Below are 23,340 nucleotides of genomic sequence, written 5' to 3'. Positions count from 1 at the left end.
ACATTTTAATATATACTCGCACAGAAAACGGATCTTTTATTTTAAATTGTAATAATATTTCACAGTATCAGTTTTTACTGTAATTTTTTTATTAAATAAATGCAGCCTTGGTGAGCATAAGAGACTTCTTTCAAATGAAAATGTAACTATTTCTTACTATTTGTAGAGTTGGTAGGACTAACTCTACAAACACATTTCCATCTGAGATTAAAAAAAAAGAAAGAAAAAGAACAATTTAATCCATTTCAATGTAGAAGTTTGAATCATCTGCTCACCTGTGTCATACTGGAGATGGCATCCGCAGACACAGAAGTAGACACTTTCTTTCGGTCGCTGCTGCGACTGCGTAGGGCTCCGTGGGCCAGGGGCTGCATGGGGCTGGCAGATGCTGAACGAGGACACAGGTGAAACTCTGGTAAAGGACACAGTCAGTGGTGCACAGCCAAGGACAGGAGGGAAGGGACGTCACAAGCAGCCGAGTGGGTGAGCAAAGCAAAGGTAGAGGTAGGGACAGAAAGAGCGAGATATAAAGAGAGAGAGAAGGGGAGAGGGATGATAAAAGCACAAAATATTGGTGTATGTTAGATCAGTCATACTGGTTGATGGGGAACTGATAAGCACTGATGGCCTCAGGAAGACTGGTGGATTGGTGGGTGTGAGACAGAGAGAAACATGGCAGGGGACAGACAGCATCTTGGACAGACAACACACTGGTCACCAATACGCTAAAGCACACCTCCGTCTACACCAAGCAAGCACTTTAGGCTGCAGTTTTAGTCAGCTCAACAATATCGTAAATTGAATAACATTCACTCAATCATTCTCCCCTTATAGCCCCATATAGGACATCACACAGCATAACATCCACATAATTCCAAATCTAATGTTAAAATGCCTTTTCACCATCTACAACATTCACATACAACTGTTGAAATTCACCCCCCTAGTGACAGTCCTAGGAGCACATCCCACAGTCGGTTCCCAAAGTAAAAATCCCATTCATTTCTCCATAGAGAAATTGTCAATAACATATCTCTCAACACAGACCTATGATGAGCTTTGAGGTTGCCAAGCAATAGCATGTTTCTGCAGAAAAGAAGTCAGAGTGATTTTGAATATTTAAAAAAAGTTTAATAGCTAAATTCTCAACGAAAACTCGTGAATCCTAAACAGACAACCAGAGAAGTCACTGTTACTATGGAAATGTAAATTGTACTAAATACACCAAAGCATTATAGTTCTAAATTACTGATAAGTAAATGGTTTCATATTAAACCATCATTCTGGCACATGATTGCTTGTACCTTTGTTTTTTCAGTTTTCAAATACTTTTTTCCTTCAAATCCAAGTTTGTAATGTTGTGCTTCATCTTTAAGCTGGTTGATTTAGTTAATGGCTTAGAATAAATAAAAAAAATCCCTAGAAAGAAAACAAATGGGAAAAATACGTTTGAAATCAAAGACATGAAAATGCGGTTGGCCCTTGTTGTGCTCTATAGAGATGGTAACTGATCATGGGATGCCAAGTATCTGTTGGTGAAGCCGAGGTGAGGTGAAGTGAGGTGAGCAGTAAGGGCTGACCTGGGTCTGCTGTGACAGTGAGATTTCTGGGATAATCTCCACCCATTGTAATTAACTCTGACTGTTAGCATCATGGAAAGCCTATAAAGTTAACTGATCCATAAGCTGCGGATTCATAATCATCTCTTGGTCTATATTAAGAAACCAATAATGCAATTCAGATACTATCAGACTCAGCAATGCTGATAGCATCTTGTCAACATCAAACCCTGTCAAACAAGTTACACATATGAACTTCAGCCTTTACAGGTTGCTGGGAATTTAAAGTGAGTTTGGTAGCGTTGGAAACTAAAGATGATGTTTAGGGTGATGCTGCTGGTCTGCAGGGACCGTGTGTGGATCAGCTGGGGATTGAAGTAGCAACAGCAGGGCGCAGATTCACTCCACTCATTCCCTCTCACACACAGAACCGCTCGGCTAATCAGCTTACAAAAGATCCCTCAGCAATAGCCCTGGAACACCTTGCAAATGTCGACGCGTGTATGTATGTGTCTTTTAGAGATTGAGACAAGGGTAAAGACTAGTGATGCACCGAAATGAAAACTTTCGACTGACTTCAGACATCGAATGCTTGAACTAATAATAGATTATAATAGAGTATTTTGTACATCTGTATACATTATGGCATTACATTGACGCTGGCATTGCTGTGCAGTCATGCTTATCTGTCTGGATTTCTCTGTGAATCACGCAAAGAAGGTGCACGTGCCTCGTCAACTTTAAATGCTATCTTATTTCCGATAATATCATCAGATGGTATCTACATTCAATTCACGTGCACACTGCTTTGGTTAACATAACAGTTTCTGTTACATGTTACACTACATTTATCCTTTCGACGGACATAAAACAATTAAATGGCATTTTGGTAAAAAAGTGCAATGATAAAACATTTCTGTGCATCTCTGGAAAAGACTGCTAAGCCTCTAAATTTAACATTGCCAAATTTGTTTATGTGTGTGTAAAACTTGATGCATGTGATTCAAGCCACATTAAAAAACTGCAGCATGCCCAATATAACAAGCCAACCAAGCACCCCTGCAGAGCGTCTTATATCTACACACAAGTGGAGGGTTCTGGTACGAGCTGGGTCTCCCTTTCTCTCTAGTGTTACCTTGGGCATCGCCTCCTTCGGCAGACAGGGCCACAGCACTCTTGCTTCTAGCTAGCGAGGCCTGGGTGGGTGTGAGCAGCCGACTGAGGACACCGCTGTCCACGGGGGCGGCCAACGAGCGGCGAGCTATACACGGTGTGCCCAAACAGACACGGAAAACAGAGCAGACAAAAGGGAAAAGAAAAAAGAGGTTGAGGAATAAACAAAGAAGGAAGGAGAGAGGAATGACACCAATGTGATTTAAAATGCAAGAATTAACACAAAAACCAAAGAGAAAAGTGATTGTGGTTCAAACGTAAACAGTGGACGGCTGATGCAATCAAGGTGAGACTCAATGCTGGAGAGACAAAAAGAATATTAGTGGGATATGGGAGAGGTGATTGGGAGCAGGACCAGGGCTGTGGAAGTGGAGGTGAAAACATAAAAGGGAAACAAAGCCAGGACTAAAGAGAAACTTGAAGAGCTTTTTGAGATCTATCAGATGAGTCAAATGCTTGCAGTCAGGATTTTTAAATTTGAGGTATACATCAAATTTAGTATTAAGAAAAGGTCAGCATTTGATTTCAGTCTGGTCTCAACTGCAGTTTTACAGAATGTAGGGAAAACAAATATTTAACTAATCTGATACAGTTTGTACAATGCAAAACTGTGGCAGAACATGCTAAAAGGCTCAAAAAGCTCTTGCTGTCATGAAATATGTTTGTAACCCGAGTTACAAATTCAGTTGGGAAAAACAGAAATATGAAGGAGTAATATACAAAATAGACAATATGTTAATGTACAGTATGTTTGTTACAGACTGTAACAGATAATCTATTTTGTATATTGTGTAGTTTTATATATTCTATATATGTCTTGTCACTGTCATTCTGTATGTGCTGTAGAAGCTTCCCAAATTCCTTGTGTGTATAAACATACCGGGCAAAAAGCTCATTCTGATTCTAAAAACTTAGGCCTGGTTTCATAGACAGGGTTTAAATTAAGCCAGGATTAGGCCTTACTCCAATTAGGACATTTAAGTAGATTTTATAAACATGCCCTAGAAAAAAAATAACATTACAGGTGTGCATCTTGAGACAAAACAATGGGCCTGACTTTTTTTAGATATGTCAGAGCAAGTTGCTTTCAGTTAAAACAGCTCAAACATGTGTTTTAGTCTGGGACTAGCTTAAGCCTTGTTTGTGAAACCGGGGGCTTATGTCTCTTTTAAATGATCCATTAATTTCCTTTTCCCCACGGCACTGTATTGATTCATTCTAAGTTATGGAGAGAAGTTGAGGCTGTGAAGCTTTTGATGATGTGGCTAAGTGAGCTCAGAAATGAGGAAGTGCTCTCAGAATAGAGAAAGCTGGCGTCTACCTAAACAAGTATGCACTGATGGGCAAACTCTAAAATGGTCCATCACAACACAATTCAGTAGGTCATTTAGTTTTCAAGAGTGACTATATAACCAGGAGTCCTGCAAACATGATATCTAGAAATAATCAAAGCACAAGAAAAAGCCTTTCTGTAAAACCAGTAAACACTCTGCAACAGACACACTCACACACACTGAAAACAGACATGGCACCAGGGGCCAAACTCATTGGTTAATGTCATATGGGAAGAAAAACACCACAATGTTCACATGAACAAAAACACATTGTATTAACATACACAAAGAGCTCATTCCTGGTGAGTAGGTCAGTTAGCGAGAACTCCCTGAAAGAACGAAGCAACAAGGAAAGGTTAAGCTCAAGGCAGCAGTAAGCACAAACCGATTTATGGACAAAAGAGCATCAACATTTGCGGATTATGTTTCTGGATGCATGATGATTTGATGCACGAGTAGAAGGGCGAATCAAGCAAAAAACGTAGGGAGAGTGACGCAGCACGTTTATAACCACAAATCAATCCTTAAAACAAGAGCAACATGGACCATAGAAGCGAAAAAGGTTTGCGCTCATTTATTAGTAAACGGCGAACAGGCACACGTGAAATGTCCCAGTTGGGACTTAAGCACCTGATTCATCTGCTGTGGATATCTCTGGTTTGGTGGCGGGCTGCGTTTTAGCCCCCACTCGAGAGAGGGAGGAGCTTCGCTTCTTCGGGATTGGGCCTACAGACAGAGTGGACAGGGAAGCGTTAGAATCAATCAGGAAGCAGGGCCTCTTCTGTCTCAGCTTTCAAGTGTCATTTGCGGTGAATGAGGAAATGCGTATTTGATGAGGACAATGCAGCTAGAATCTGCTTTATAATTGTGGTTCTATTTACAGTAGGTTTCAGTGGATTTATAGAATAGTGACTCTAAAGTAAGCAAATAAAGGCGAACACCCTTTATTTCATTAAAGAAATTATGTAGGAGATCCTGAGACTGTTCATTGTTCTCTGGGCTGTGTGCAGAAATATGTTAAAGAGATAGTTCACCCATCATATTATCATCATATTAATCATCGCTTCAAACCCATATGACTTTCTTTCTTTGGAAAACAAAAGAAGAAATTAAAAGAAATTACTGATACTTTCATGATGCTAATGTTCCTTTCTTGAAGCTTGAAAGCTCCAAAAAAACTGGGAAATTCTTTCTTTTGTATTTCACAGAAGAAAATAATTATGGTTGAGCACGACATGAGGGTGAGTAAATAAAGTCAATTTAAATTTCTGTCTAATCCTTTAAAAGAGCACTGGTAGTTTGGCACCTGTCTTTTCCACCTGAGGCTGTTTATGAGCTTCTTTACAGGCCTGAGGACCATTGCTAGGCAACCGGTTCAAAGATGAACTTCTCCGCTTCGCACCTGAGGGACAAAAGAGAGCTCAGCTCCAGAATTGAGAACATGGGTTTCACTCAGGAGGGACTGAAGACAGACTTCAAAGATAAAACACACACATACACACAAATCTAAAATCAACACAAAAGTGATCTAAAACCTTAAACTTTTTTGGCACCACACTAAAATGTGCCAGCACAGAAGGAAATGAAGAGGTGACTCCAACAAAAACAGTGTCTGTTGTGAAACCACCTGAGTCATGGCTGGCTGCTCCTGTTAGAGGAAAAGGAAACTGTGGGGAGAAACAGCATGTCTGCAAGAATCATAAGCTGCCGAGATGGCAGACACTTATGGCCCATTCAAACAACACAATGCTGTATTTGCATTTAAATAACATTATAAAATTAAAATCATCAAGTGAACCACAGGGAGAGGCACCTGTGTGAGACATGACTTGTCATTAAATCTGCTTAGTACACATGACCAGCATTAACGAGTTTGTACTCATGCTCATTTATTAAAAGGATAAGGAAAAGGCAGGAGAGGGCAGGGAAGACACTTACTTTTATCAGGAGAATTAATGAGGGTGGCAGAGGATGAGGAGAGACGCTTGTTGATGACTGAGTCAGTCTGTTTCAGGTTTGTAGTAGAGGAAGAGCGCTTATCTACAGGGGAGGGTAATTACGCACACAGAGACAGACAGGGAGTGGAATTAGAGTTACAGGGGTTTGCACGTGATAAGCTGTTGTTAATTACTCTAATACAAGCTGGTTCATCTACATTTTAAGGATGGGGTAACAATCTGGACAGACAAAATTAGGGTATGCTAATTTAAGAACAGCTAAACCTGAAGTCACATAGTGCCTTACATGTCTGTAACATGCACATACATATATATAATTAATAATGGGATAAATTGTAAGTATTGTGCAAAATTTCTAACTGCAGCGAACCTTAAAAGGCAAGCATAACACAATGTTAGTAAACATTCAAACAGTCATTACATCTGGATAAAAAGGGGGAAAATCAGATAAAACTTGAAGCGACATGCATCCCTGGAACCCAGGTAGGTGCTTTGGAGAGAACACTCTTTGTTACAATCCCTGGCAAGTGAAGAAAATATTTTATTATAAAAAACTGAGTGAGTGAATGAAAAAACAGCAAGTACAGCCCCAGTCAGATTAGTGCACGTATGAGCAAAGAGGATGAGTGGGCAAGTTTTTTTGCGTCAAGTCACGCCATGGGCAGGCAAACAGTATAAACCACCTTGTGACGTCTGATTCCTGGGTGGCTTGGAGGCTGGAGAAGCAGGGGAGATTACTATAGCAATCTGGGAGGAGCTGGAGCCACTGTCACTCTGTCCTGTGGGAGGGGCAGGGACAGACAGGTCGCTATTGGAAACGGACTCTCTCTCCATGAAGGGAATGAGAGAAGTGGAAAAACGCAGCTGACAACATGAGATTTCCATCCCCAAGTAGTGTTGTGCAAAATCACAGATCAAAAAACAAACATGACTTGTAAAAGGTGAAGTGTGTAATTTGACCAATGACATGTGCGTTTGAGGCATTATTTTTGCAAATTTGAATTTGGCAAAAAATTCCACACTTTACCTTTGATATCAATTCAGAGCAATAAAGATTATCAAAAGATGATTTTTCATAGATTTATAAGTCAGAACCCACTTGGGCAGACTGTGGGACAATCAGTGTTTTGGCATTTAGGAAAAGCACTCGTACCATTTTTGTTGTCAGAGTCTGAAAGTCCACCCCAGGACCATCTCTTCTGTCTCTGTTCAACTCGCTGGCTGCGCTCCAGGGTACGTCTCATCACAGCCTCATAGTGTTCCTACACACACACACATACTTTGTTAGACAAATGTAGCCATGATACGTCCTCTGAGCTGTGCAGCAGTAGACCATGGCAAAGGTGTGGGTGTCAATGCTAAAACAAAGTCCATGTTTCCATGCTCTTTTGCATGTCAGGTACTGAATAGTGGTGCACACGGCTCCTGCTGTGTGACTGTAAGACTAACAAAATCACCTGCTTCATTTCATCCATTTAAGATTATTAATGATGCCATCATGCCCACAAATAAAGCAGGGCATTAAAATCATTGACATAGCCAATCTTAAGGGTGTCCTGTATAATTAGGCTGGTTTGGGTTCAGACTTGGCATTTAGCATGGCTTTAAAATATTACACTCTGTGTATAGGATTATACAGCCTTTAGGAAAAGCCTCTTTGACAGTTTTATATTGCAGTAGTATACTCATGTATACTACCATTCAAAAGTTTGGATTTTCCATGTTTTTGGAAAAAACATATTTAATGTCTCTTATGCTCACTAAGGCAGCATTCAATTGATAAAATACAGTAAAATAGTAATATTGTGGTATATTGTTACAATTTAAAATAAATTTCTATTTGCATATATTTTAAAATTAAATTTATTTCTGTGATGGCAAAGCTGATTTTCAGCATCATTACTCCAGTTTTCAGAGTCACATGATCCTTCAGAATTCTTTAGTTATTTAAACTTCTTATGATTTCTTATGCATCTGTTGTGATTATTTTAATTCATTTTCTATGTAAAACACTTTGCATTACCATTGCGTAGGAAATGTGCTATATAAATAAACTTAGAAGGTCTTACGTGTTTGGAACGACATGAGGGTGAGTAAATGATGACAGAATATTCTGACTATCCCTTAAAATGCATTAAAATGTAAATAGACATGAAACCACATAGCAAGTTTGGATGCATGAACAACCCTCAAGCATACGCATCCCTGGATCATAAATGGCCTATCATACGCCTTGTCACTCGTAGCACTACAAGTAAACAACAGCCAATAATTTAACAAGTTGCATTGCTGTGGGGTTCGGTTGTGCCATCGCCATGTGACATCAGAACACAAATGCAAAAATTAGTGTCGCACCTTCTGGCGATGAGGATTATTAATTAAAAAAGGACATGGATTAATCAAACAGCCTATCACACAATGCGACATCAGCCAGTCAGTGCATGTGGCTAATAAGTCTGCATGTTCTCCGTGTCACTTTGTGAATGAGTGCAACAGTTTCGTCTTCTACACAAACTCGAATAAGCGTGGCGCTCACTGTGTTTTCAGTATCTGAGTCCCAATATATGAAGGCATGAACACATGAACTTCATGTCCAGAGCTGCTTCTAAGAGTGAATTCACAAGCTTTTTTCATTTGAGAAAAACTACTGTCAAATACACACTGAAACTGAAAGATTTTCACAACAAAACGTCAAAATATAAATCTGGTTTAACTAGAAGAAATTATGAAATATATTACTATTGTATACTAATATGTAATTATTTAACTATTGATAGTAATATAATTATTTTTTAAATATCATACAACCAAGATATTTTTCACCCATGTTTTAATGTACAGTTCTGTTGTGCAGCATCTTATTTGATAAAAAATAAAAATGCAATGTTTTGTTGTAAATGAATTGTTATATTTTCATTTGATTACATTTTAAAAGATTGATTATATTGTTAAAGTTTTATTAATTAAACTACACACCATTTTTGACGATTAAATCATAAAACTTTATGGAATCCAGAAAAAACAGAATGGAAAACACAGAATTTAGGGAAAAATAAAATGTATTTCAAGGGGCCCTAAATTAAAAGGTAGCTTACTCTGGTAAATAAATAATCATACTGACTGATATGGAAAAAAAAATATTGTGATCATTTAACAGTTTAAGTTTACTTATGACATAAATGACTGTTTTTATAAAGATACTCACAAATACGGGCATTTTGACACATAAGTGTGTGTGTGTGTATTTGACCGTTCAAAACCAATATTGCGGCCAAAAGATCTCAGTTCAGTACTCACACGCTTTATGAGCAGCAGTTTCATGCGCGCGCGTCTCTTAGACAGTGCTCAGAAACACTCTCTCAGACAGCGTGCACATTTACCAAAATGAGTTCTCTTTCCTTACTTATTTAGCTTCTATGGTTTAAAATCATTTGTTTTTAAACTGCAATGCTTACTGCGAGAGACGATAGTCCAAAATCTCCACTGGTTGACAAATGTCTACCAGTTTATCGTGTCTACCGGTATATCGCCCACCCCTACTGAATAAAATTATTCAATTCTTTCAAAAAACACAAAACATAGGTAACAAACAGACAGTTTACCTTTTCTTCCTCTAATTTCTGTTTTCTTTTCTCCTCCACTGCAGCTCTCCTTTGTTCCTCCTTCCTGCGCTGCTCTTCAAGCTTCTTTTGTCTCTCCTCCATCTGACGCTCCACCTGCAGCCGGGTCTTGCGTTCTCGCTCCAGGAGCTGAGTCTCACGGGCCGCTGAACGGGCCAAACAGGGTGTGTTAACGTGATTTGTTAAAATGTAAGAGAGTTAATTATGTCTAACTATGTGCAGGGTTTGGCAATCTTGTTGACATGGAGGGCCTTGTTTTATTTTTAATCACTGTGCATCACCATGCAAAATAAATGTAGCACATACTGTGTTTTTCTTTGGATGCTTCCACCTAATCATGAATAAATTATGCAAATGACCACCTCACTGTTTGTAAACACAGTGTTTCATATGGTCTTTGTGTTATGTGTGGCATGCACGTCTAAGGTTGCCAACACCTGTTGTGTGAAATATTTTGCTTTGTCACCATGTTGCTTTTCCTGCTCTTCTCTCCTCTCTTTGGCCACTCGAAGTTTGTCATCTATCCGCAGAGCTGCCCCGTCAATGACTGAAAAAACATAACAGAACACAACGTCACACAACTAGTGTATCAAGTGAAATCTGAACACTTCCTGGGCCATGAAAAGCTCTTGGCAGATTGCACTAGTATCCGATGCGCAGATAATCCAATGGCATGGTCTGACATGAGGCTCAGGTTACAGATTCAGCTATGAGCTCACCACACCTGATATAGTATTGACACAGAGACATGGGCGTGTGTGAGGACATGCTACAGTAGTGTAATGGCCTTAATAAGTGTAGAGTCATGTGACAACACATTGAAGTCACAAAGCAAGAGAGCGAAAAAACAAAACAAAAGCTCTTACATGAATAAAGATTGTTTCAGTGGAAACCTATTGTGTTTTTTCCCCAAAATGTCTTTTTTGCTACAAAACTTGTGTATGCAAGGAAGACCGAAAAATAATATGCTATACGCTATAAATTCAAGTGAATAAAAATACTTTATTTTACTAAGTAAATACTAAGACTTTCAGTGTCTGACAGACAGAGATCATGTTTGTTACCTGGCTTGGTCTGGCTCTTCGTTGTGATGGCTGGAGCTGCTGGTGTTGGGCTGTTCCCTGCCTGGCTGCGCCGTTCCTCTGCCTGTGCCTGCGCAGCTGCAGCTGGAAATGCAATGAGACAAATGCATTTTAAATCTACTAGGCAGCACTACTAGGGCTGCACGATTTGGGAAAACAAAACAAAAACATTTGATAAAAATTGGGATTGTGGTATGAAATGTAATTTAAAAAAGAATCCAGGTTTGCTGTGCTTGTTTGTGGAGCTGCACAATTTGCCCAAAATTTTATATATGGTTATATAACAATATGGCTATATAATAATAAGGAATATTACTATTGTAATACTTAACCGTAAAATAATAAAATAGAATATTTCCGAAAAATATTACAATAATTTCATGTTTTCAATACAACTGTAAAATTACAATAATAATATAGCTGTCTGAATTTCTTCTTTATCAAATCATGAGCCATCGAACTTAGGGAGCCCTTAAAGGTTCTCTTTTGTTGATAAGAGCTTTTCATTACAAGTATGTGAAGATGGCTCCCTCAGCCCAAAGTCTATGGCAATGTGGTTTCATTTTAAATAAACTTGCCAAAGGAATTTTTGATTCTGTGAAAATGATTTTAAATTCCATCAGATGGCTTGAGATGTTATTGTACAATCAGGCATATTATACATTCAGGTATACAGTGTTTTGAGTCAAAGTAACAGAAAATACTAATATCTCCGCTAAACACAAAACACCTTTTAAATGCTCTTCAGCAGTCTTGCAGCAGGCAGGAGAGGAGGGAGGATATGATAAGATAAGGGGAGGATAGGATAACGAGGATATGGATAAATGATCAGAGAGAGAGAGAGAAAAAGAGGGTGTTTGTTAAGCTGGCAGTGAAGGAGCATGTGATGTCTGTATGATGAAAATCAAGATGCTGCTGATAAGACTGTAAGGGCACCATTGCACACATTTCACTGGCTGAGAATGAGCCATCTCTTTAGTTCTAAATTCTGCTTAAGCTCACCGGTTTATGCTTATTATTAGGAATGTGTTTTGATTTGTTGTTGATCATGATGTCCGCTGTGCATAAAAAGCAGTTGACCAAGCTTCTTTTTTTTTACTTTTCTGACTCTGACAGATTCTGACTAACTTAAAAGTATCTGAATAATTATAGAATTATTATAATAATTATATTTATGGGGAGTTGATAAACTCCCTGTCATTTTTACATGCTATATTCGTTAATTTTTAGTTTTTTTGCACTCTCTCTGACTATTTATTAATGTAGAAGCGAGTTTTGTTTTGTATGCAAGTAGGGAGTGATATTACAGAAATTACAATATTTAAAAAGTGTTAGGCTAAATAAAACAATTTGTTCAGTTCAGTGCTGTTGTTATAATTGTCAAAAACAGAAATAAAACAAATAAATATTGGTTCTATATATTGGTTATCTAGCACATAAACATACAAATAATTGTATTCGGTATCGGTTATAAAAAATCAATATCGGTCGATCTCTAGTTTTATCTATTTTTAGTCACAAATATGAGTGAAACGCTCACTCTGTCGAGCCCTGGGTTATGATAATAGCCCACCAAGCTTATTTATATAGCAAAATAACATTAATAATAATAATAATAATAAAAATGACACTAATATTGTAAATAAATGCCTTTACCACCACTGCCCTAAATGTAAGTGCCTGCCTCCTCCTTTGCATGAATCGCATAGCAACTGTTGCCGAGTGACACTCGTGCTAAGTTGGGAACAGACGGTGCAATCATCAGATGCATGACAAAACCTGCATCTCTGGGCCGTATTGCAACAACACAACAATATGAGAATCAATTAGCTACATTTGCACAGGCAATAAAAGAAAATGATTCGTGTAGCGATCAACTCATATTGCTTTTGTCCAATAACTGACACGCAAAATTCTGTTACATTTAATAAAATTTTTTTATATTGTTATATTTAATGATGATTGTTATTTTACAAATATCATGAACTCTGGTAGATGGATTAGTAAGATTGACTAGTTCTTTTTTTACTGTTTACTTTAGCTTTAATATTTTGGATAAACGTGTTAACAATATTATAATAAAAATCATCTTCATCAATATTATAATAAAAATCTATTGAAAATTGTTTTTTCAATTATTACTATTATGACACAATTGGCTAGTTGTTCAGACAGCCAACCAACAAACCAATATGAAAAAGTGCAGTTTTGCACATCCCTAGATTGAAATAGATTGAGCTTTAATACTGCATATTGTGCCATCCAAAATAACAGCAGGCTGGGTAATTCCCGCTGAAGTGAAAGTACCATGAGACAGAGACACCTGCACTAAATGCTTTATTAAAGTACATGCTTACATTTTAAGCAAGCTGCTCTGCTCTTTTCACTGTCTTAATGTCTCATCTGAAGCTCAGGACGACCTACAAGGAGGAGGAATGTATCTGTAGAGCACTCAGGCCATAGTCCGTCAGACTCATTGAATATGCAAACGCCATCTGAGTCATAGTCTGAACCTCACACTGTGGGCTTTGCGACACGCGGCATGCAAATGAACACCGGCCCAACAATGGACAAACACAATGGAGAACATTATCTAGGTCTTGCACATACATTCATGATGTAAAGACAATGAAGGCAAGCCCAAGCTGACCTCAAACTGTTCCTTAGAGCAACTCCAATTAGTCTGCATGTTCTTTATGGGCCACTAAACAATAGGCTAATGTTTAAAAACATTAGACAAACGTACATATGTGGATTGCTAACAGCTGCTGCTAAGACTTTATTTTTACCTTACAGAGGAAATTAGACAGGTATCATTGAGCACGTAGCAAACAGTTGCTTTGGTGGCTGAGCACATGTTTAAATTTGTTTGCATATCCTGAAAACACACAGCATGGCCAAAAAGGATTTTTTTGAGCAGACAGTCTCAAATACTATACATAAGTAAAGTGTGTTATTTAAGCATGCAAATACAACAAGCATTTGGTCTTAATCTGTACCAGAATGAACCACAATGCATTGATGTGATTAAGATAATTATCTAGTGTCAAAACAGTTGTCACATCAACGATCAGATCCTGCACTATTGCCTTATCGCTGCCACAGACACAATCAAAAGCAAATCGGATTTGTTCTCAATATTTAAACAACTGTGATTGCTGATCATTGAGCTTTAAATTATATTTTGAGCGAAAACAAACTAAAAACAGACATGGGTTGCATCATCCCTTCTGACAACAGCTGCCCCGTTTAAACAGTCAGATGACTAGATGGGCTGTACAACAAACCTTCCTTCACTCAGTCTGACAGAACACAAAGAACGGTTATACAAATAGCAACACTATGCTCTCTATGTGCTGCCATGCACATCCAAGGAGATCCAGCAGTCAGGGAGAGTCAGCGCTCAGTGGGTCAGTGGGGTCCTGTTACCGCTCGCTGTTTGCCTCACTCTTTTTCCTTTTTGCTGCAGTAGCAGCTTGTTATTGGGACAACAGGAAGTGCTCTAGGGCAGATGCCTGGGGAGGAACGTGCCTGCAATTTTCAATTATTCAGGCCTGAACAGAGGGCACAGTAACTTGCGACTTTACATACACATATTTAAACAAACACATACCAGCATTGTGCAAAAATACATATCAAAATTAACTAGTTGGCGAGTTGCCTGAAAGACTAGTTAAACAAGTTGTTTGTTATAGGTTGGTTTCAGGTTCACCTGACCTGACATATTTAACACGTTCTGGCATTCTGGTGAAAAACAGAACAATGAAGCATAACAAATTAAACAAAATGCAGGGGTCGTAAAACATAGGCCTATATTTTTTTTTTAAAGCACAAAGCTCATGGCGGAATGTTTAAAAAGCGGAATGTTTAAAGTGGCTTTAATATATAAAGGGGGTTCTTAACTCTGGCCCTCAAGGTCCACTTTCCAGCAGAGTTTAGCTCCAAACCTATTGAACAATCAAACACATCTGTGAACAAGCTAATCACAGTCTTCAGGCCTAGTAGGATGCATTTAACTCCACTTTTTTTGCGTCTTTCACGTATTGACAACAATGTTGTCAAAACGATCCCCGTCCATATGGATCCGCGAAAAACTATCAAAAACTCTGTATTATGCATGCCAGGCCAGTAGTTGGCAATGTCACTTTGTAAAGAAAAACTATGCGGCTACAGAATGATCACATAATATGCATGACGTCACTGGTTTCACAAATTCTGAGTTTTGCAGTTTACACAGAGACGATAACGGTATCGTTTTCAAAAAATTGCACTTTGAATCCCGTTTTCAAAAGTTTGTATTTCAGGCCCCCAAAATACTGTTGTTGTGCAAATGAATGGCCAAAACGCATAAAAAAGTTTTTTGGTTGAAAATGGTGTCGTGTAAACGACCCCTTATGCCGAGTTCAGACTGCATGATTTTAGCCCCGATTTTGGCTCGCCGACAGGTTTTGAGAAATCGCCGACAAATGCCCGAAATCACAGGCAAATCGGTGCTCGTTCACGCGAGTGACAATCACGCAGTGTGAATGAGCAAAGATGCGATCTGAGAGAATCACCGACGAGTCGCCGACGCCCGTGAGATATTTGGCATGCTAAATATCTGGACCTGTCGGTGATTCAAAATCCTGCTGTGTGAAAGTGTTCTGACTGAAAACTACATCGGCGATGACCGACAGCCAATAAGAGAGCAAGATACAGAGCAGCAGGGAGTTCGGGGAGGAGTTATAGGCCACAATATCAGTATTTTAATAGATATATTTACAATTATATCAAACAGAAACAAAGCACAAACATTTGCTTGACCAGCAGCAACAGCAGCACATTGCAAAATTATTTATTTACCCCCAACTCTCTTTGCAGAACACAGTCCTTGCTCCCCTCGTCTTCCCAGCCATTTCCTCATACATAATATGTTTTTCTTTTTCTCCTTTTCGCTGCAAATCAGTGCACAGACAATTTGGATCGCAAGCTTCTTGCAGGCTATCATTTTTAATAACAATTTCAGTCTTGCGCGAGAACTGCGGTCTTACGCACGTGGGATTTTGCGCTATTTCCTTATCACTTCTCGCGTGTGTCTGGTTGCGAAACGTAGTTTGCGGACCAGACAGAAGTTGTTGGCGATTCTTCCTCCTGAAAGTCATGCAGTGTGAAACCTCCTATCGCCGATGCATCGTGCAGTGTGAACACACCAGCAACTGAATGTTACCTCAGATAGTCACGCAGTGTGAAAAGAACAGTGACCCGACTACTTTGAAAATCGTGCAGTCTGAACTCGGCTTTAGACATAGCCTGTTTCTCAATTCCAAGAGCGCAAAGACCGGACTAGTGTTCTTGTGGAGAATGGTCTTGCGTGCTAATGAGCGTCACCAATAAAATATACTGTCTTTATGTTGTTTCTACATTAATTTGAAGATCCAATGTGAAATTATAACAATATAATTAGTTAGAATATGTTAGGTGTGATTAATCGTGATTTATTAAAGAAAAATGTGCAATTAATTAGTTAATTTGATTTTAAACTATTGACAGCACTAAAACTCGTCATCATAAAACATCATTTACTCACTCTCATGTTGTTCCAAACAAGTTTCTTTTTCTGTTAAACACAAAAGATGATATTTGAAAGAATTGTTGGTAACCAGACAGTTGATGGTAGCCCTTGACTTCCATAGTATTTTTTTCCTACTATGGAAGTTAATGTAAACAGTCAACTGTTAGATTACCAACATTCTTAAAAAAAAAAAAAAAAAAGTATGTTCAACAGAAGAAAAACTCATACAGGTTTGGAACAACTTGAGGTGAATAAGTGATGACGAAAAAAATATATTTTTGGGTTAACTATACCTTTAAGAAGGCATATTGAGAAACGAACTTCCCTAAGCACTTCCCAGCAGGGGAATCCTCGCCGCAATTTGGAAGTGTGTTCAACTTCGTCAAGTAGGTATTTGGACAGACCCTCGACCCCCTCGATTTTGACTGAGGGATTGAGTCTACTCATTTGTACACTTCAGGCTGGTCCATAGACCACAGTGCAACACAATTGTGATGTCACAACAGCAACTCGCAGTGCGTGCAGCCGTGCACTTAATTTACCTACAAGTGGCTTAGGGCATTCCACTTAAACCCATTGCAAGGGCTCTGCTAGAAGTGGACACTCATGCAACGTAAGCAATGACGTACATCTGAGTGAATGAGACAGAGGTAAGTTAGTGAGGGAAGGGCATAAAAGAGTTACAGGCAGGTGAGTTTAATGAAGGTTCGAGCTAAACTCAGCAGGAAAGTGGACATCAAGGTGCCGAGTCAAGAGCCCCAGATCTAAAGATATCCATGTGAACATATGACTGTTGCAATGGTGCTTAAAGGCGATGAATTTAAAAGATACAACTTTTACAAGCAGGTTTTTCAAAACAAATTGTCACAGCTAAATCATAGCACTCTAATTAAAGCAAAAGCACTGCTGCTAAAAATATCAAGATGAACTAGTTGACCTATTGACTAATTAGTTGACCCAACCCCATCCACAATGTAGTTCTCGTCCAGGATTAGTGGGGACACTGGGCTACGTAAGCTTGGGCTATTTCAAGAGGTAGAGCGATGACAACGCGTGGGCAGTAGGTCATGCTTGCTTCCGGGAGGCTAATGATAACGTTATCATTACATATGGATCTTTAAACAAGTGTTCTGTACACCCAAATGTGCAACATGGGCTCATTGGAAACACGTGCCTCTTCCTACATTTTTGCAAAACTCCTAAATCTTACTTATACATACAATACTTGACCTCAAAACGCTTGTCTGAAGTTTAAAATCATTGGTTACCCGTAAGCCAATCACATAACGTTTGGTTATGGCGTGTGTCAGCCGCATCAAACTTCCACTGTATTCCACACCGAACTAACACATGTATGATGCGAAAACAAAACCATCGAGCGAAATACCGGAGTGAACATGGCTGTGAAAGACTTTTGCAGATTATGTGAAGTAAATCTACGCATCCACGGTACAATCAGCGTCTACGTCACGGCTCTCAGCCCGCCCTCTGTTCGTTGATTGGCCGGCTGTTTTCAGGCCGGAGGAAAACGGAAAGCTATGACGCTGTCTCAGACTGAGTACAGAAGCGAAATGAAATTGAGCGGAAGTACGAAGTCTGACGTAGTCAGGCTAATGCACCGATACCACTCTTTCCAGAACGAGCCCGATACTTATACTTTTATTTTTAGTACTTGCCAATACAGAGTACCGATACCTGTATTTTCATTGCATTTTTTTATATATTGGGCAGAAAAACCAATAGAATATTAATCAAATTAGATGGCTTAGCAAACTGATATTTCCAACAGGCCTAATTTTGCCTGTTAAAATGTATTGTAGGAACTATTGTTACTTTCACTGTTCATATTATTGCTCTATCATATTTTACTTTTAATTTAATAGCACAGTGAATATTTAGAGCTGCTAAAGCAGGGCTCAACCATTCAAAAGCAGGGAGTGATTTTCTCTGTCTTTTGTTGTTAGATTAACGTTGAGGACAAAGACAGCAGTTTATTAGAGCTACTGTCACTGATCGGCCTATATAGAGATCACCGATCAAATTATTTAAGGCTATTATCGGCCAATATCGATCAATCAGAGCACCCTTAACATTCATCTATTTTGGTTAAAACTGAATGACATTTATGGAGACTCAATGGACATTTTACCTAACAGCAACATAAACATAATTTTGCGGAAGTGTTGCCACAGGCAGGATGGGTTCCAATGAGACTGGGTTGCACATTTGAATGCTGCAGCACTTAAACAAATGTCTCTACTAGAAAAGACAAAAAACTCAGCAGGGCAATGTACAGCACCTGTAGGACTAAAGTACATAATATAAGCCATTCTGCTTCACAGACGTGTTCCATATGGTTTCACTAAAAGCTACTGACTTCAAAATAACAACTCAGAGAGGAGAGGCACTGACTATTTAACAATGAAAATTACAGTCCTCACTGACAGCCAAGATTGAAGAGTACGCTTGATAAACAAAGGTGCTACCCATTTAATATTGACTTATTAACCAGCCCTGGTGGATTACGATATCAAAACAGCTCAAGATCACATGGCTCTAACTGGCCATGTTATTTTTCATGCTCTTCAATAATAGCTTTAAAAACAAAAAATAATTAAAAAAACAAACCAAATATGTGCATTTTTATACCACTGGACTCCGCCTTCATTATGCTTGCAGTCAGACCAGGGTTAACACTGGCAGGATGCAGATCTTGATGTGAACCCACTTTGAGGTTTCTAACCACACTGTGACCCGCTTCTAACAATTTAATGAATTGAATTCAAGCTCTACAAAAGTAAAAGAAGCTAAAATGACATACAAAAGAGGCAGAAGCCTTTCAGGACTGTTATGTAACCTTACACAACAAGCCCTATGAACTTTTACAACTCCACAGGCTACAGTGAAAGCTAAACCGTCTAGTCTATTAGTGGCATAGGCCAAACAATACATCAAAAGTGCAAATCATTCCTCATTAGCAAGGCAGAAGAGCATGCAAAACAAGCAACCCATACATGTTACAAGAAGCACTAGTAAAACTAGCAAATATAATTTGAGGGTTTGCTGCTAAATGCAACTGCAATGATGTTGATAGTGAGAAAATGACAGTTTATTAATCCTGAACCATCATATGGTAAACGATCTAGTTAAGGGTCAATTTTCAAGTGTAATTAGTCATACGTGACATCCTGTTTAGCAATTACTGACCAAGATGGCAACAGCATCTGCAAGACAGAAACTCACACACTCAACATAATAAGATAAAGCGACAAAAGATACTGCTAACTTAAACACTCAACGGTCAGTTAACACTAGTTTGGTTCTGCCTGCATGTTCAATTCCACATGCAATAATAAACTACACATTGATGGTTTCACTTATATAGCTCAACTCAATACAAAATAGTCAACGTTATCAAACATGCAGTTCTCCAATTGATTCTGGAGTTTATACGTCAACTATTTCGACATCAATTCCAGTGTCTCTTTCTGTTAGTCAGAGATAGGAAGCGCATATAGAAGTCAACTTAGGGGGTTTATACACATTTAAAAGCACCTTGTTTAAAGACTATTTTGTGTGATGCTAAAATTACATTGAGATTAAAATAATAAACATCTGTCACAAAGGTTAGGTAGGTTCGTACAGATGAGAGCTCCATACAAAGATGTGATGATGTATCCCTGTCAAACAAGACATCACTTCTCAAACCTCCCAACAGACCCGGCGAACACAGGACGCAAAACGCGTAGGACTTCGTAATGCATCCTATCTAAACATTAAACTCCACAAGAACATACTCAAATGAACAAACACAAACTTGTTGCCTGGTGCTGGAGTAAGTTTAGCAGTTAGCTGGCCGTTATCCGTCCATCTGAGCCCGCTAACTCTCCCCTCTCAAAACCGCCTCAATGAAAGTAATGGATTTAAGTCCTCAGTCGTCCAAACAACCTCCAAACAAAGCCACAGTACTACATATATGTCATAGAACTGATTTAAGCAACGAGAACTTGTCAAAAGAGCTTGTAAATTCAAAAATTCGTACCCATTTGAGCCCGCAACCCTTTGAGAGACGTTGCACCCTCCGCCATTTTTGCCGAAGTTTTTTTTTTTTTTTCCTGCTGTTTGGCGGCTGACACATTAGAGGCGCGCGAGGACGCTCTGCTCAACCCGCCAAGCGCTCCAGACGGTGACAGCGACATCTAGCGTTAGACCGCACACACTGCAAGACGCAGCATGAGTGGTCGGACTCGGAGTCGGTCATTTTCAAACTGGTGTCTGTCTGTGACCACAAGAGGGAGCCACGGAGTCCGTGGAAAACTTGTGAAAGAAAAAAATAATTTTAAATGTATTTTAGGGCTGACAAAGTTACATTACTCTAATAGTAAGTAAAAGTTCTAAAGTAGTAAATCTTAATGCAAACTAAAAATTTTCCATATATATATGTTAATGCGTTGCTTTGACTTGACAATATAAAAGCCAACTATTTGATTTGTAATATCACACTTCTCACACAATTGAAAAAATATTACGCATGAAAATATATAACTGTCATTATATTTTAGGTAGGAAGTCCTTAAGTGTAAAAAAAAATTATATGATGAGGTTATGACAACATCTTTTTACATTGCGTTAACTCGTCAAAATAAGTTAAGCAATCTTCCCCCAAAAAACTCAATTTTTTTTCAAGATTCAACTAACTTTTTAAGTCAGATTAATGTAATTTAAGTTGTAATGACTTAAACATCCAAGTTAATTGTACTTAAAAATTTAAGGCATCCACTTTTTTTTTACAGGGTTTGCAAAATGATTATAATTTTTGAGTGTTTATATTGTGGGTATTAAAAGTAATAAAAAAAAAATCCTTACCAAAAACCCACTGTCATCACCCCTTTATTATGTAGATATATTGTTATAAAATGTAAATAATTTGCATTTAGGGTGATATGCAGGCAAATTAGGCCACTTTTTTATTAATCGCTTGGGACACTAGTAGTCAACATTTGAAGTGGATGAAAAAAGTTAATCAAAGTTGTCCTAAGACAAGAACGGGTTTGTTCAAAATTCATGTATACCTTTGATGAAAGGTTTTGATCCACTTCAAAATGTTAAAAACCTATGCATGACATTTAACTGTGTTCTTATGATTAATGAACTGTTTTTAATATTTTTGTTTAATATAATTGTTCAGGCCCTACAAGTTTTGAAACATTACCTATCCCACATTTGTTGAGATAAGCAGTGTTCAGGTAAAATTATTGTTTAATTAAAGATTTTGAGAAATTAACGAATATTTGTTTCAAGCATTTCAAATCAACAAACACATTAAACAAAGGGTTTGGTGTAGAGGCTTTGTATATTTTCCCCACTACTGTATAAGTTTGCCAGTATGTTGAATGAGAAACTGGCAGGATCAGCAAAGCTGTGGTCAACCCCTCCCTTTAAGAAAACACTATATTCCCTTTCCAAGCACCTCGGCTTTCATTTTAGCCATATAGCTTGCATGCCTCTCATTCATTTTTTATAGAAGGCTGAGCTTTGTATCGGTTACACGTATTAAATAATGCACCAGCACTTGTGTTATTTAACACTTACGCAGCCGATAATGGGTGTGCCTGTGAGGGAATGTCATGTGTTCAGAAATGGAGAACAGCCTATATGAAGCACTAGCCCATACATCCCTTTGAGAGACAAGAGAGATACAACAGAATCTCAGGGTCTTATAACAACATCTACTATAACTAATTCAGTGACCGGCGCAGAGCAAAACAACACTGGTTTTAAAAACTTGTGTGACCTGAAATAATTGATACAGTTGAATAATATGCTTTAATGTCTTTATGTTTAACATTTCGAAGTCAGTTTTACATTATGAAACACAATTCAACGAACATTTACTTGCACAATATTTGTGCTTTGACCACTATTATTTTAATTGATCATTGATGATAGCAAAATATAATCTAAAGCACTGATCAAAGATATCTGTCACACCTTATTGTCAAGGCTTTTAAAATTTCTTTCTACAAGCGTGAAGTCAGAGACCCTGTTGTAACATTGAATAAATGCTCAATAAAGTCCACGATGGTTTCGGACACCCAAATGGCTGTTCCGTCAAATAGTGCCCTATTTAAAGTCTCTATGAAAAGTTTTTTGGCTTTTAGTTGGAATATGTTAGCCTTACTGTTATCTATAAGCTAGCGTGCTCCAAAACAATGACAACAATTCGGCAATCGGTTCTGACGTCAACCCGACTTTCATTTCCAACCAAAATCATCCCCTGATGACGTTATTTTCTACTCAAGGACCTTGACAGAAATGTAGTGGAGTAAAAAGTACAGTATTTGTCTTTCAAATGTAGTGAAGTTAAAAAAGTTTCCAAAATAATACTTAAGTAAAGTATACAGATACTCAAGTAAATGTACTTTGTTACTGTCCTGGTCATAATATTGGTTTCAAATGTGGAAGAAAGAGGTGTAGGCCTAAAAGTATGTGTGAAACCTCATACACGGGAACACTCTGTAATTTTTCACAGTCTTGTGGTAAATTCTTTCAAGCTTCTTGCAGTAATACCCTGAATGAGAAATTTAGAGGAAATGGTGAGGTGGAGGCTGAAACCTTCCTTTCCCCTTCTGTTAAAATGATCGCTCATACAGACATAAAACCAGAAGATGATTAATGCTTTCATTGAAAACACAATAGTAATTCCTTCTTTTTGGGAACATCACACAATTTGAATCATTGGAACTAAAGAAATTAGATTTAGATTTCTTATCTTTCTAATTCTGTAATTTTGCAAAATAGCTCTGCATTTCTCTTCACTGATTCTTGAAACATGGAATAAACACGTCACAACTTTACCTGCCATTACTGTTTAAAAATAACAGCATTTCCACTTTGAAAATAATCAGAGAATGCCCTTACATTTTTGTTTAGATTTAATTTATTTTTTACATGTCCAGTTCAATATATATATATATATATATATATATATATATATATATATATATATATATATATATACATATTAACATATTTACAGAACTTAAGAAAATATTAAAATATA

At 38.1% G+C, this 23,340-nt stretch overlaps 1 protein-coding gene across 17 annotated transcripts in view; it reads right to left on the bottom strand.

Moving 5' to 3' along the window:
- map7d3 (MAP7 domain containing 3) overlaps positions 1-20,439 on the bottom strand; it is a 29,060-nt gene extending 8,621 nt beyond the window's left edge. For 4 of the 17 annotated variants that reach the window (XM_084133659.1, XM_084133669.1, XM_084133668.1 and 1 more), the window contains exons 1-11: positions 20,320-20,439; positions 10,709-10,810; positions 10,111-10,191; positions 9,627-9,790; positions 7,178-7,286; positions 6,708-6,803; positions 6,005-6,106; positions 5,373-5,468; positions 4,697-4,792; positions 2,695-2,820; positions 276-412 (exon numbers count right to left, since the gene is read on the bottom strand). In XM_084133659.1, coding sequence (XP_083989785.1) covers positions 276-412; positions 2,695-2,820; positions 4,697-4,792; positions 5,373-5,468; positions 6,005-6,106; positions 6,708-6,803; positions 7,178-7,286; positions 9,627-9,790; positions 10,111-10,191; positions 10,709-10,810; positions 20,320-20,365 — 1,155 coding nt within the window. In that variant the 5' untranslated portion in view covers positions 20,366-20,439. The remainder of the gene's footprint in view (positions 1-275; positions 413-2,694; positions 2,821-4,696; positions 4,793-5,372; positions 5,469-6,004; positions 6,107-6,707; positions 6,804-7,177; positions 7,287-9,626; positions 9,791-10,110; positions 10,192-10,708; positions 10,811-20,319) is intronic. The other 13 variants (XM_084133671.1, XM_084133672.1, XM_084133660.1 and 10 more) reach the window with 10 other exon arrangements.
- Positions 20,440-23,340: the final 2,901 nt, after the last annotated feature.

Source organism: Abramis brama (genome assembly GCF_963993115.1).
Source record: "Abramis brama genome assembly, chromosome: 13".
In the NCBI taxonomy this organism is placed as follows: domain Eukaryota; kingdom Metazoa; phylum Chordata; class Actinopteri; order Cypriniformes; family Leuciscidae; genus Abramis; species Abramis brama.
Note: the sequence above shows the minus strand (reverse complement) of the source record. Positions and strands in the feature narration are given on the sequence as shown.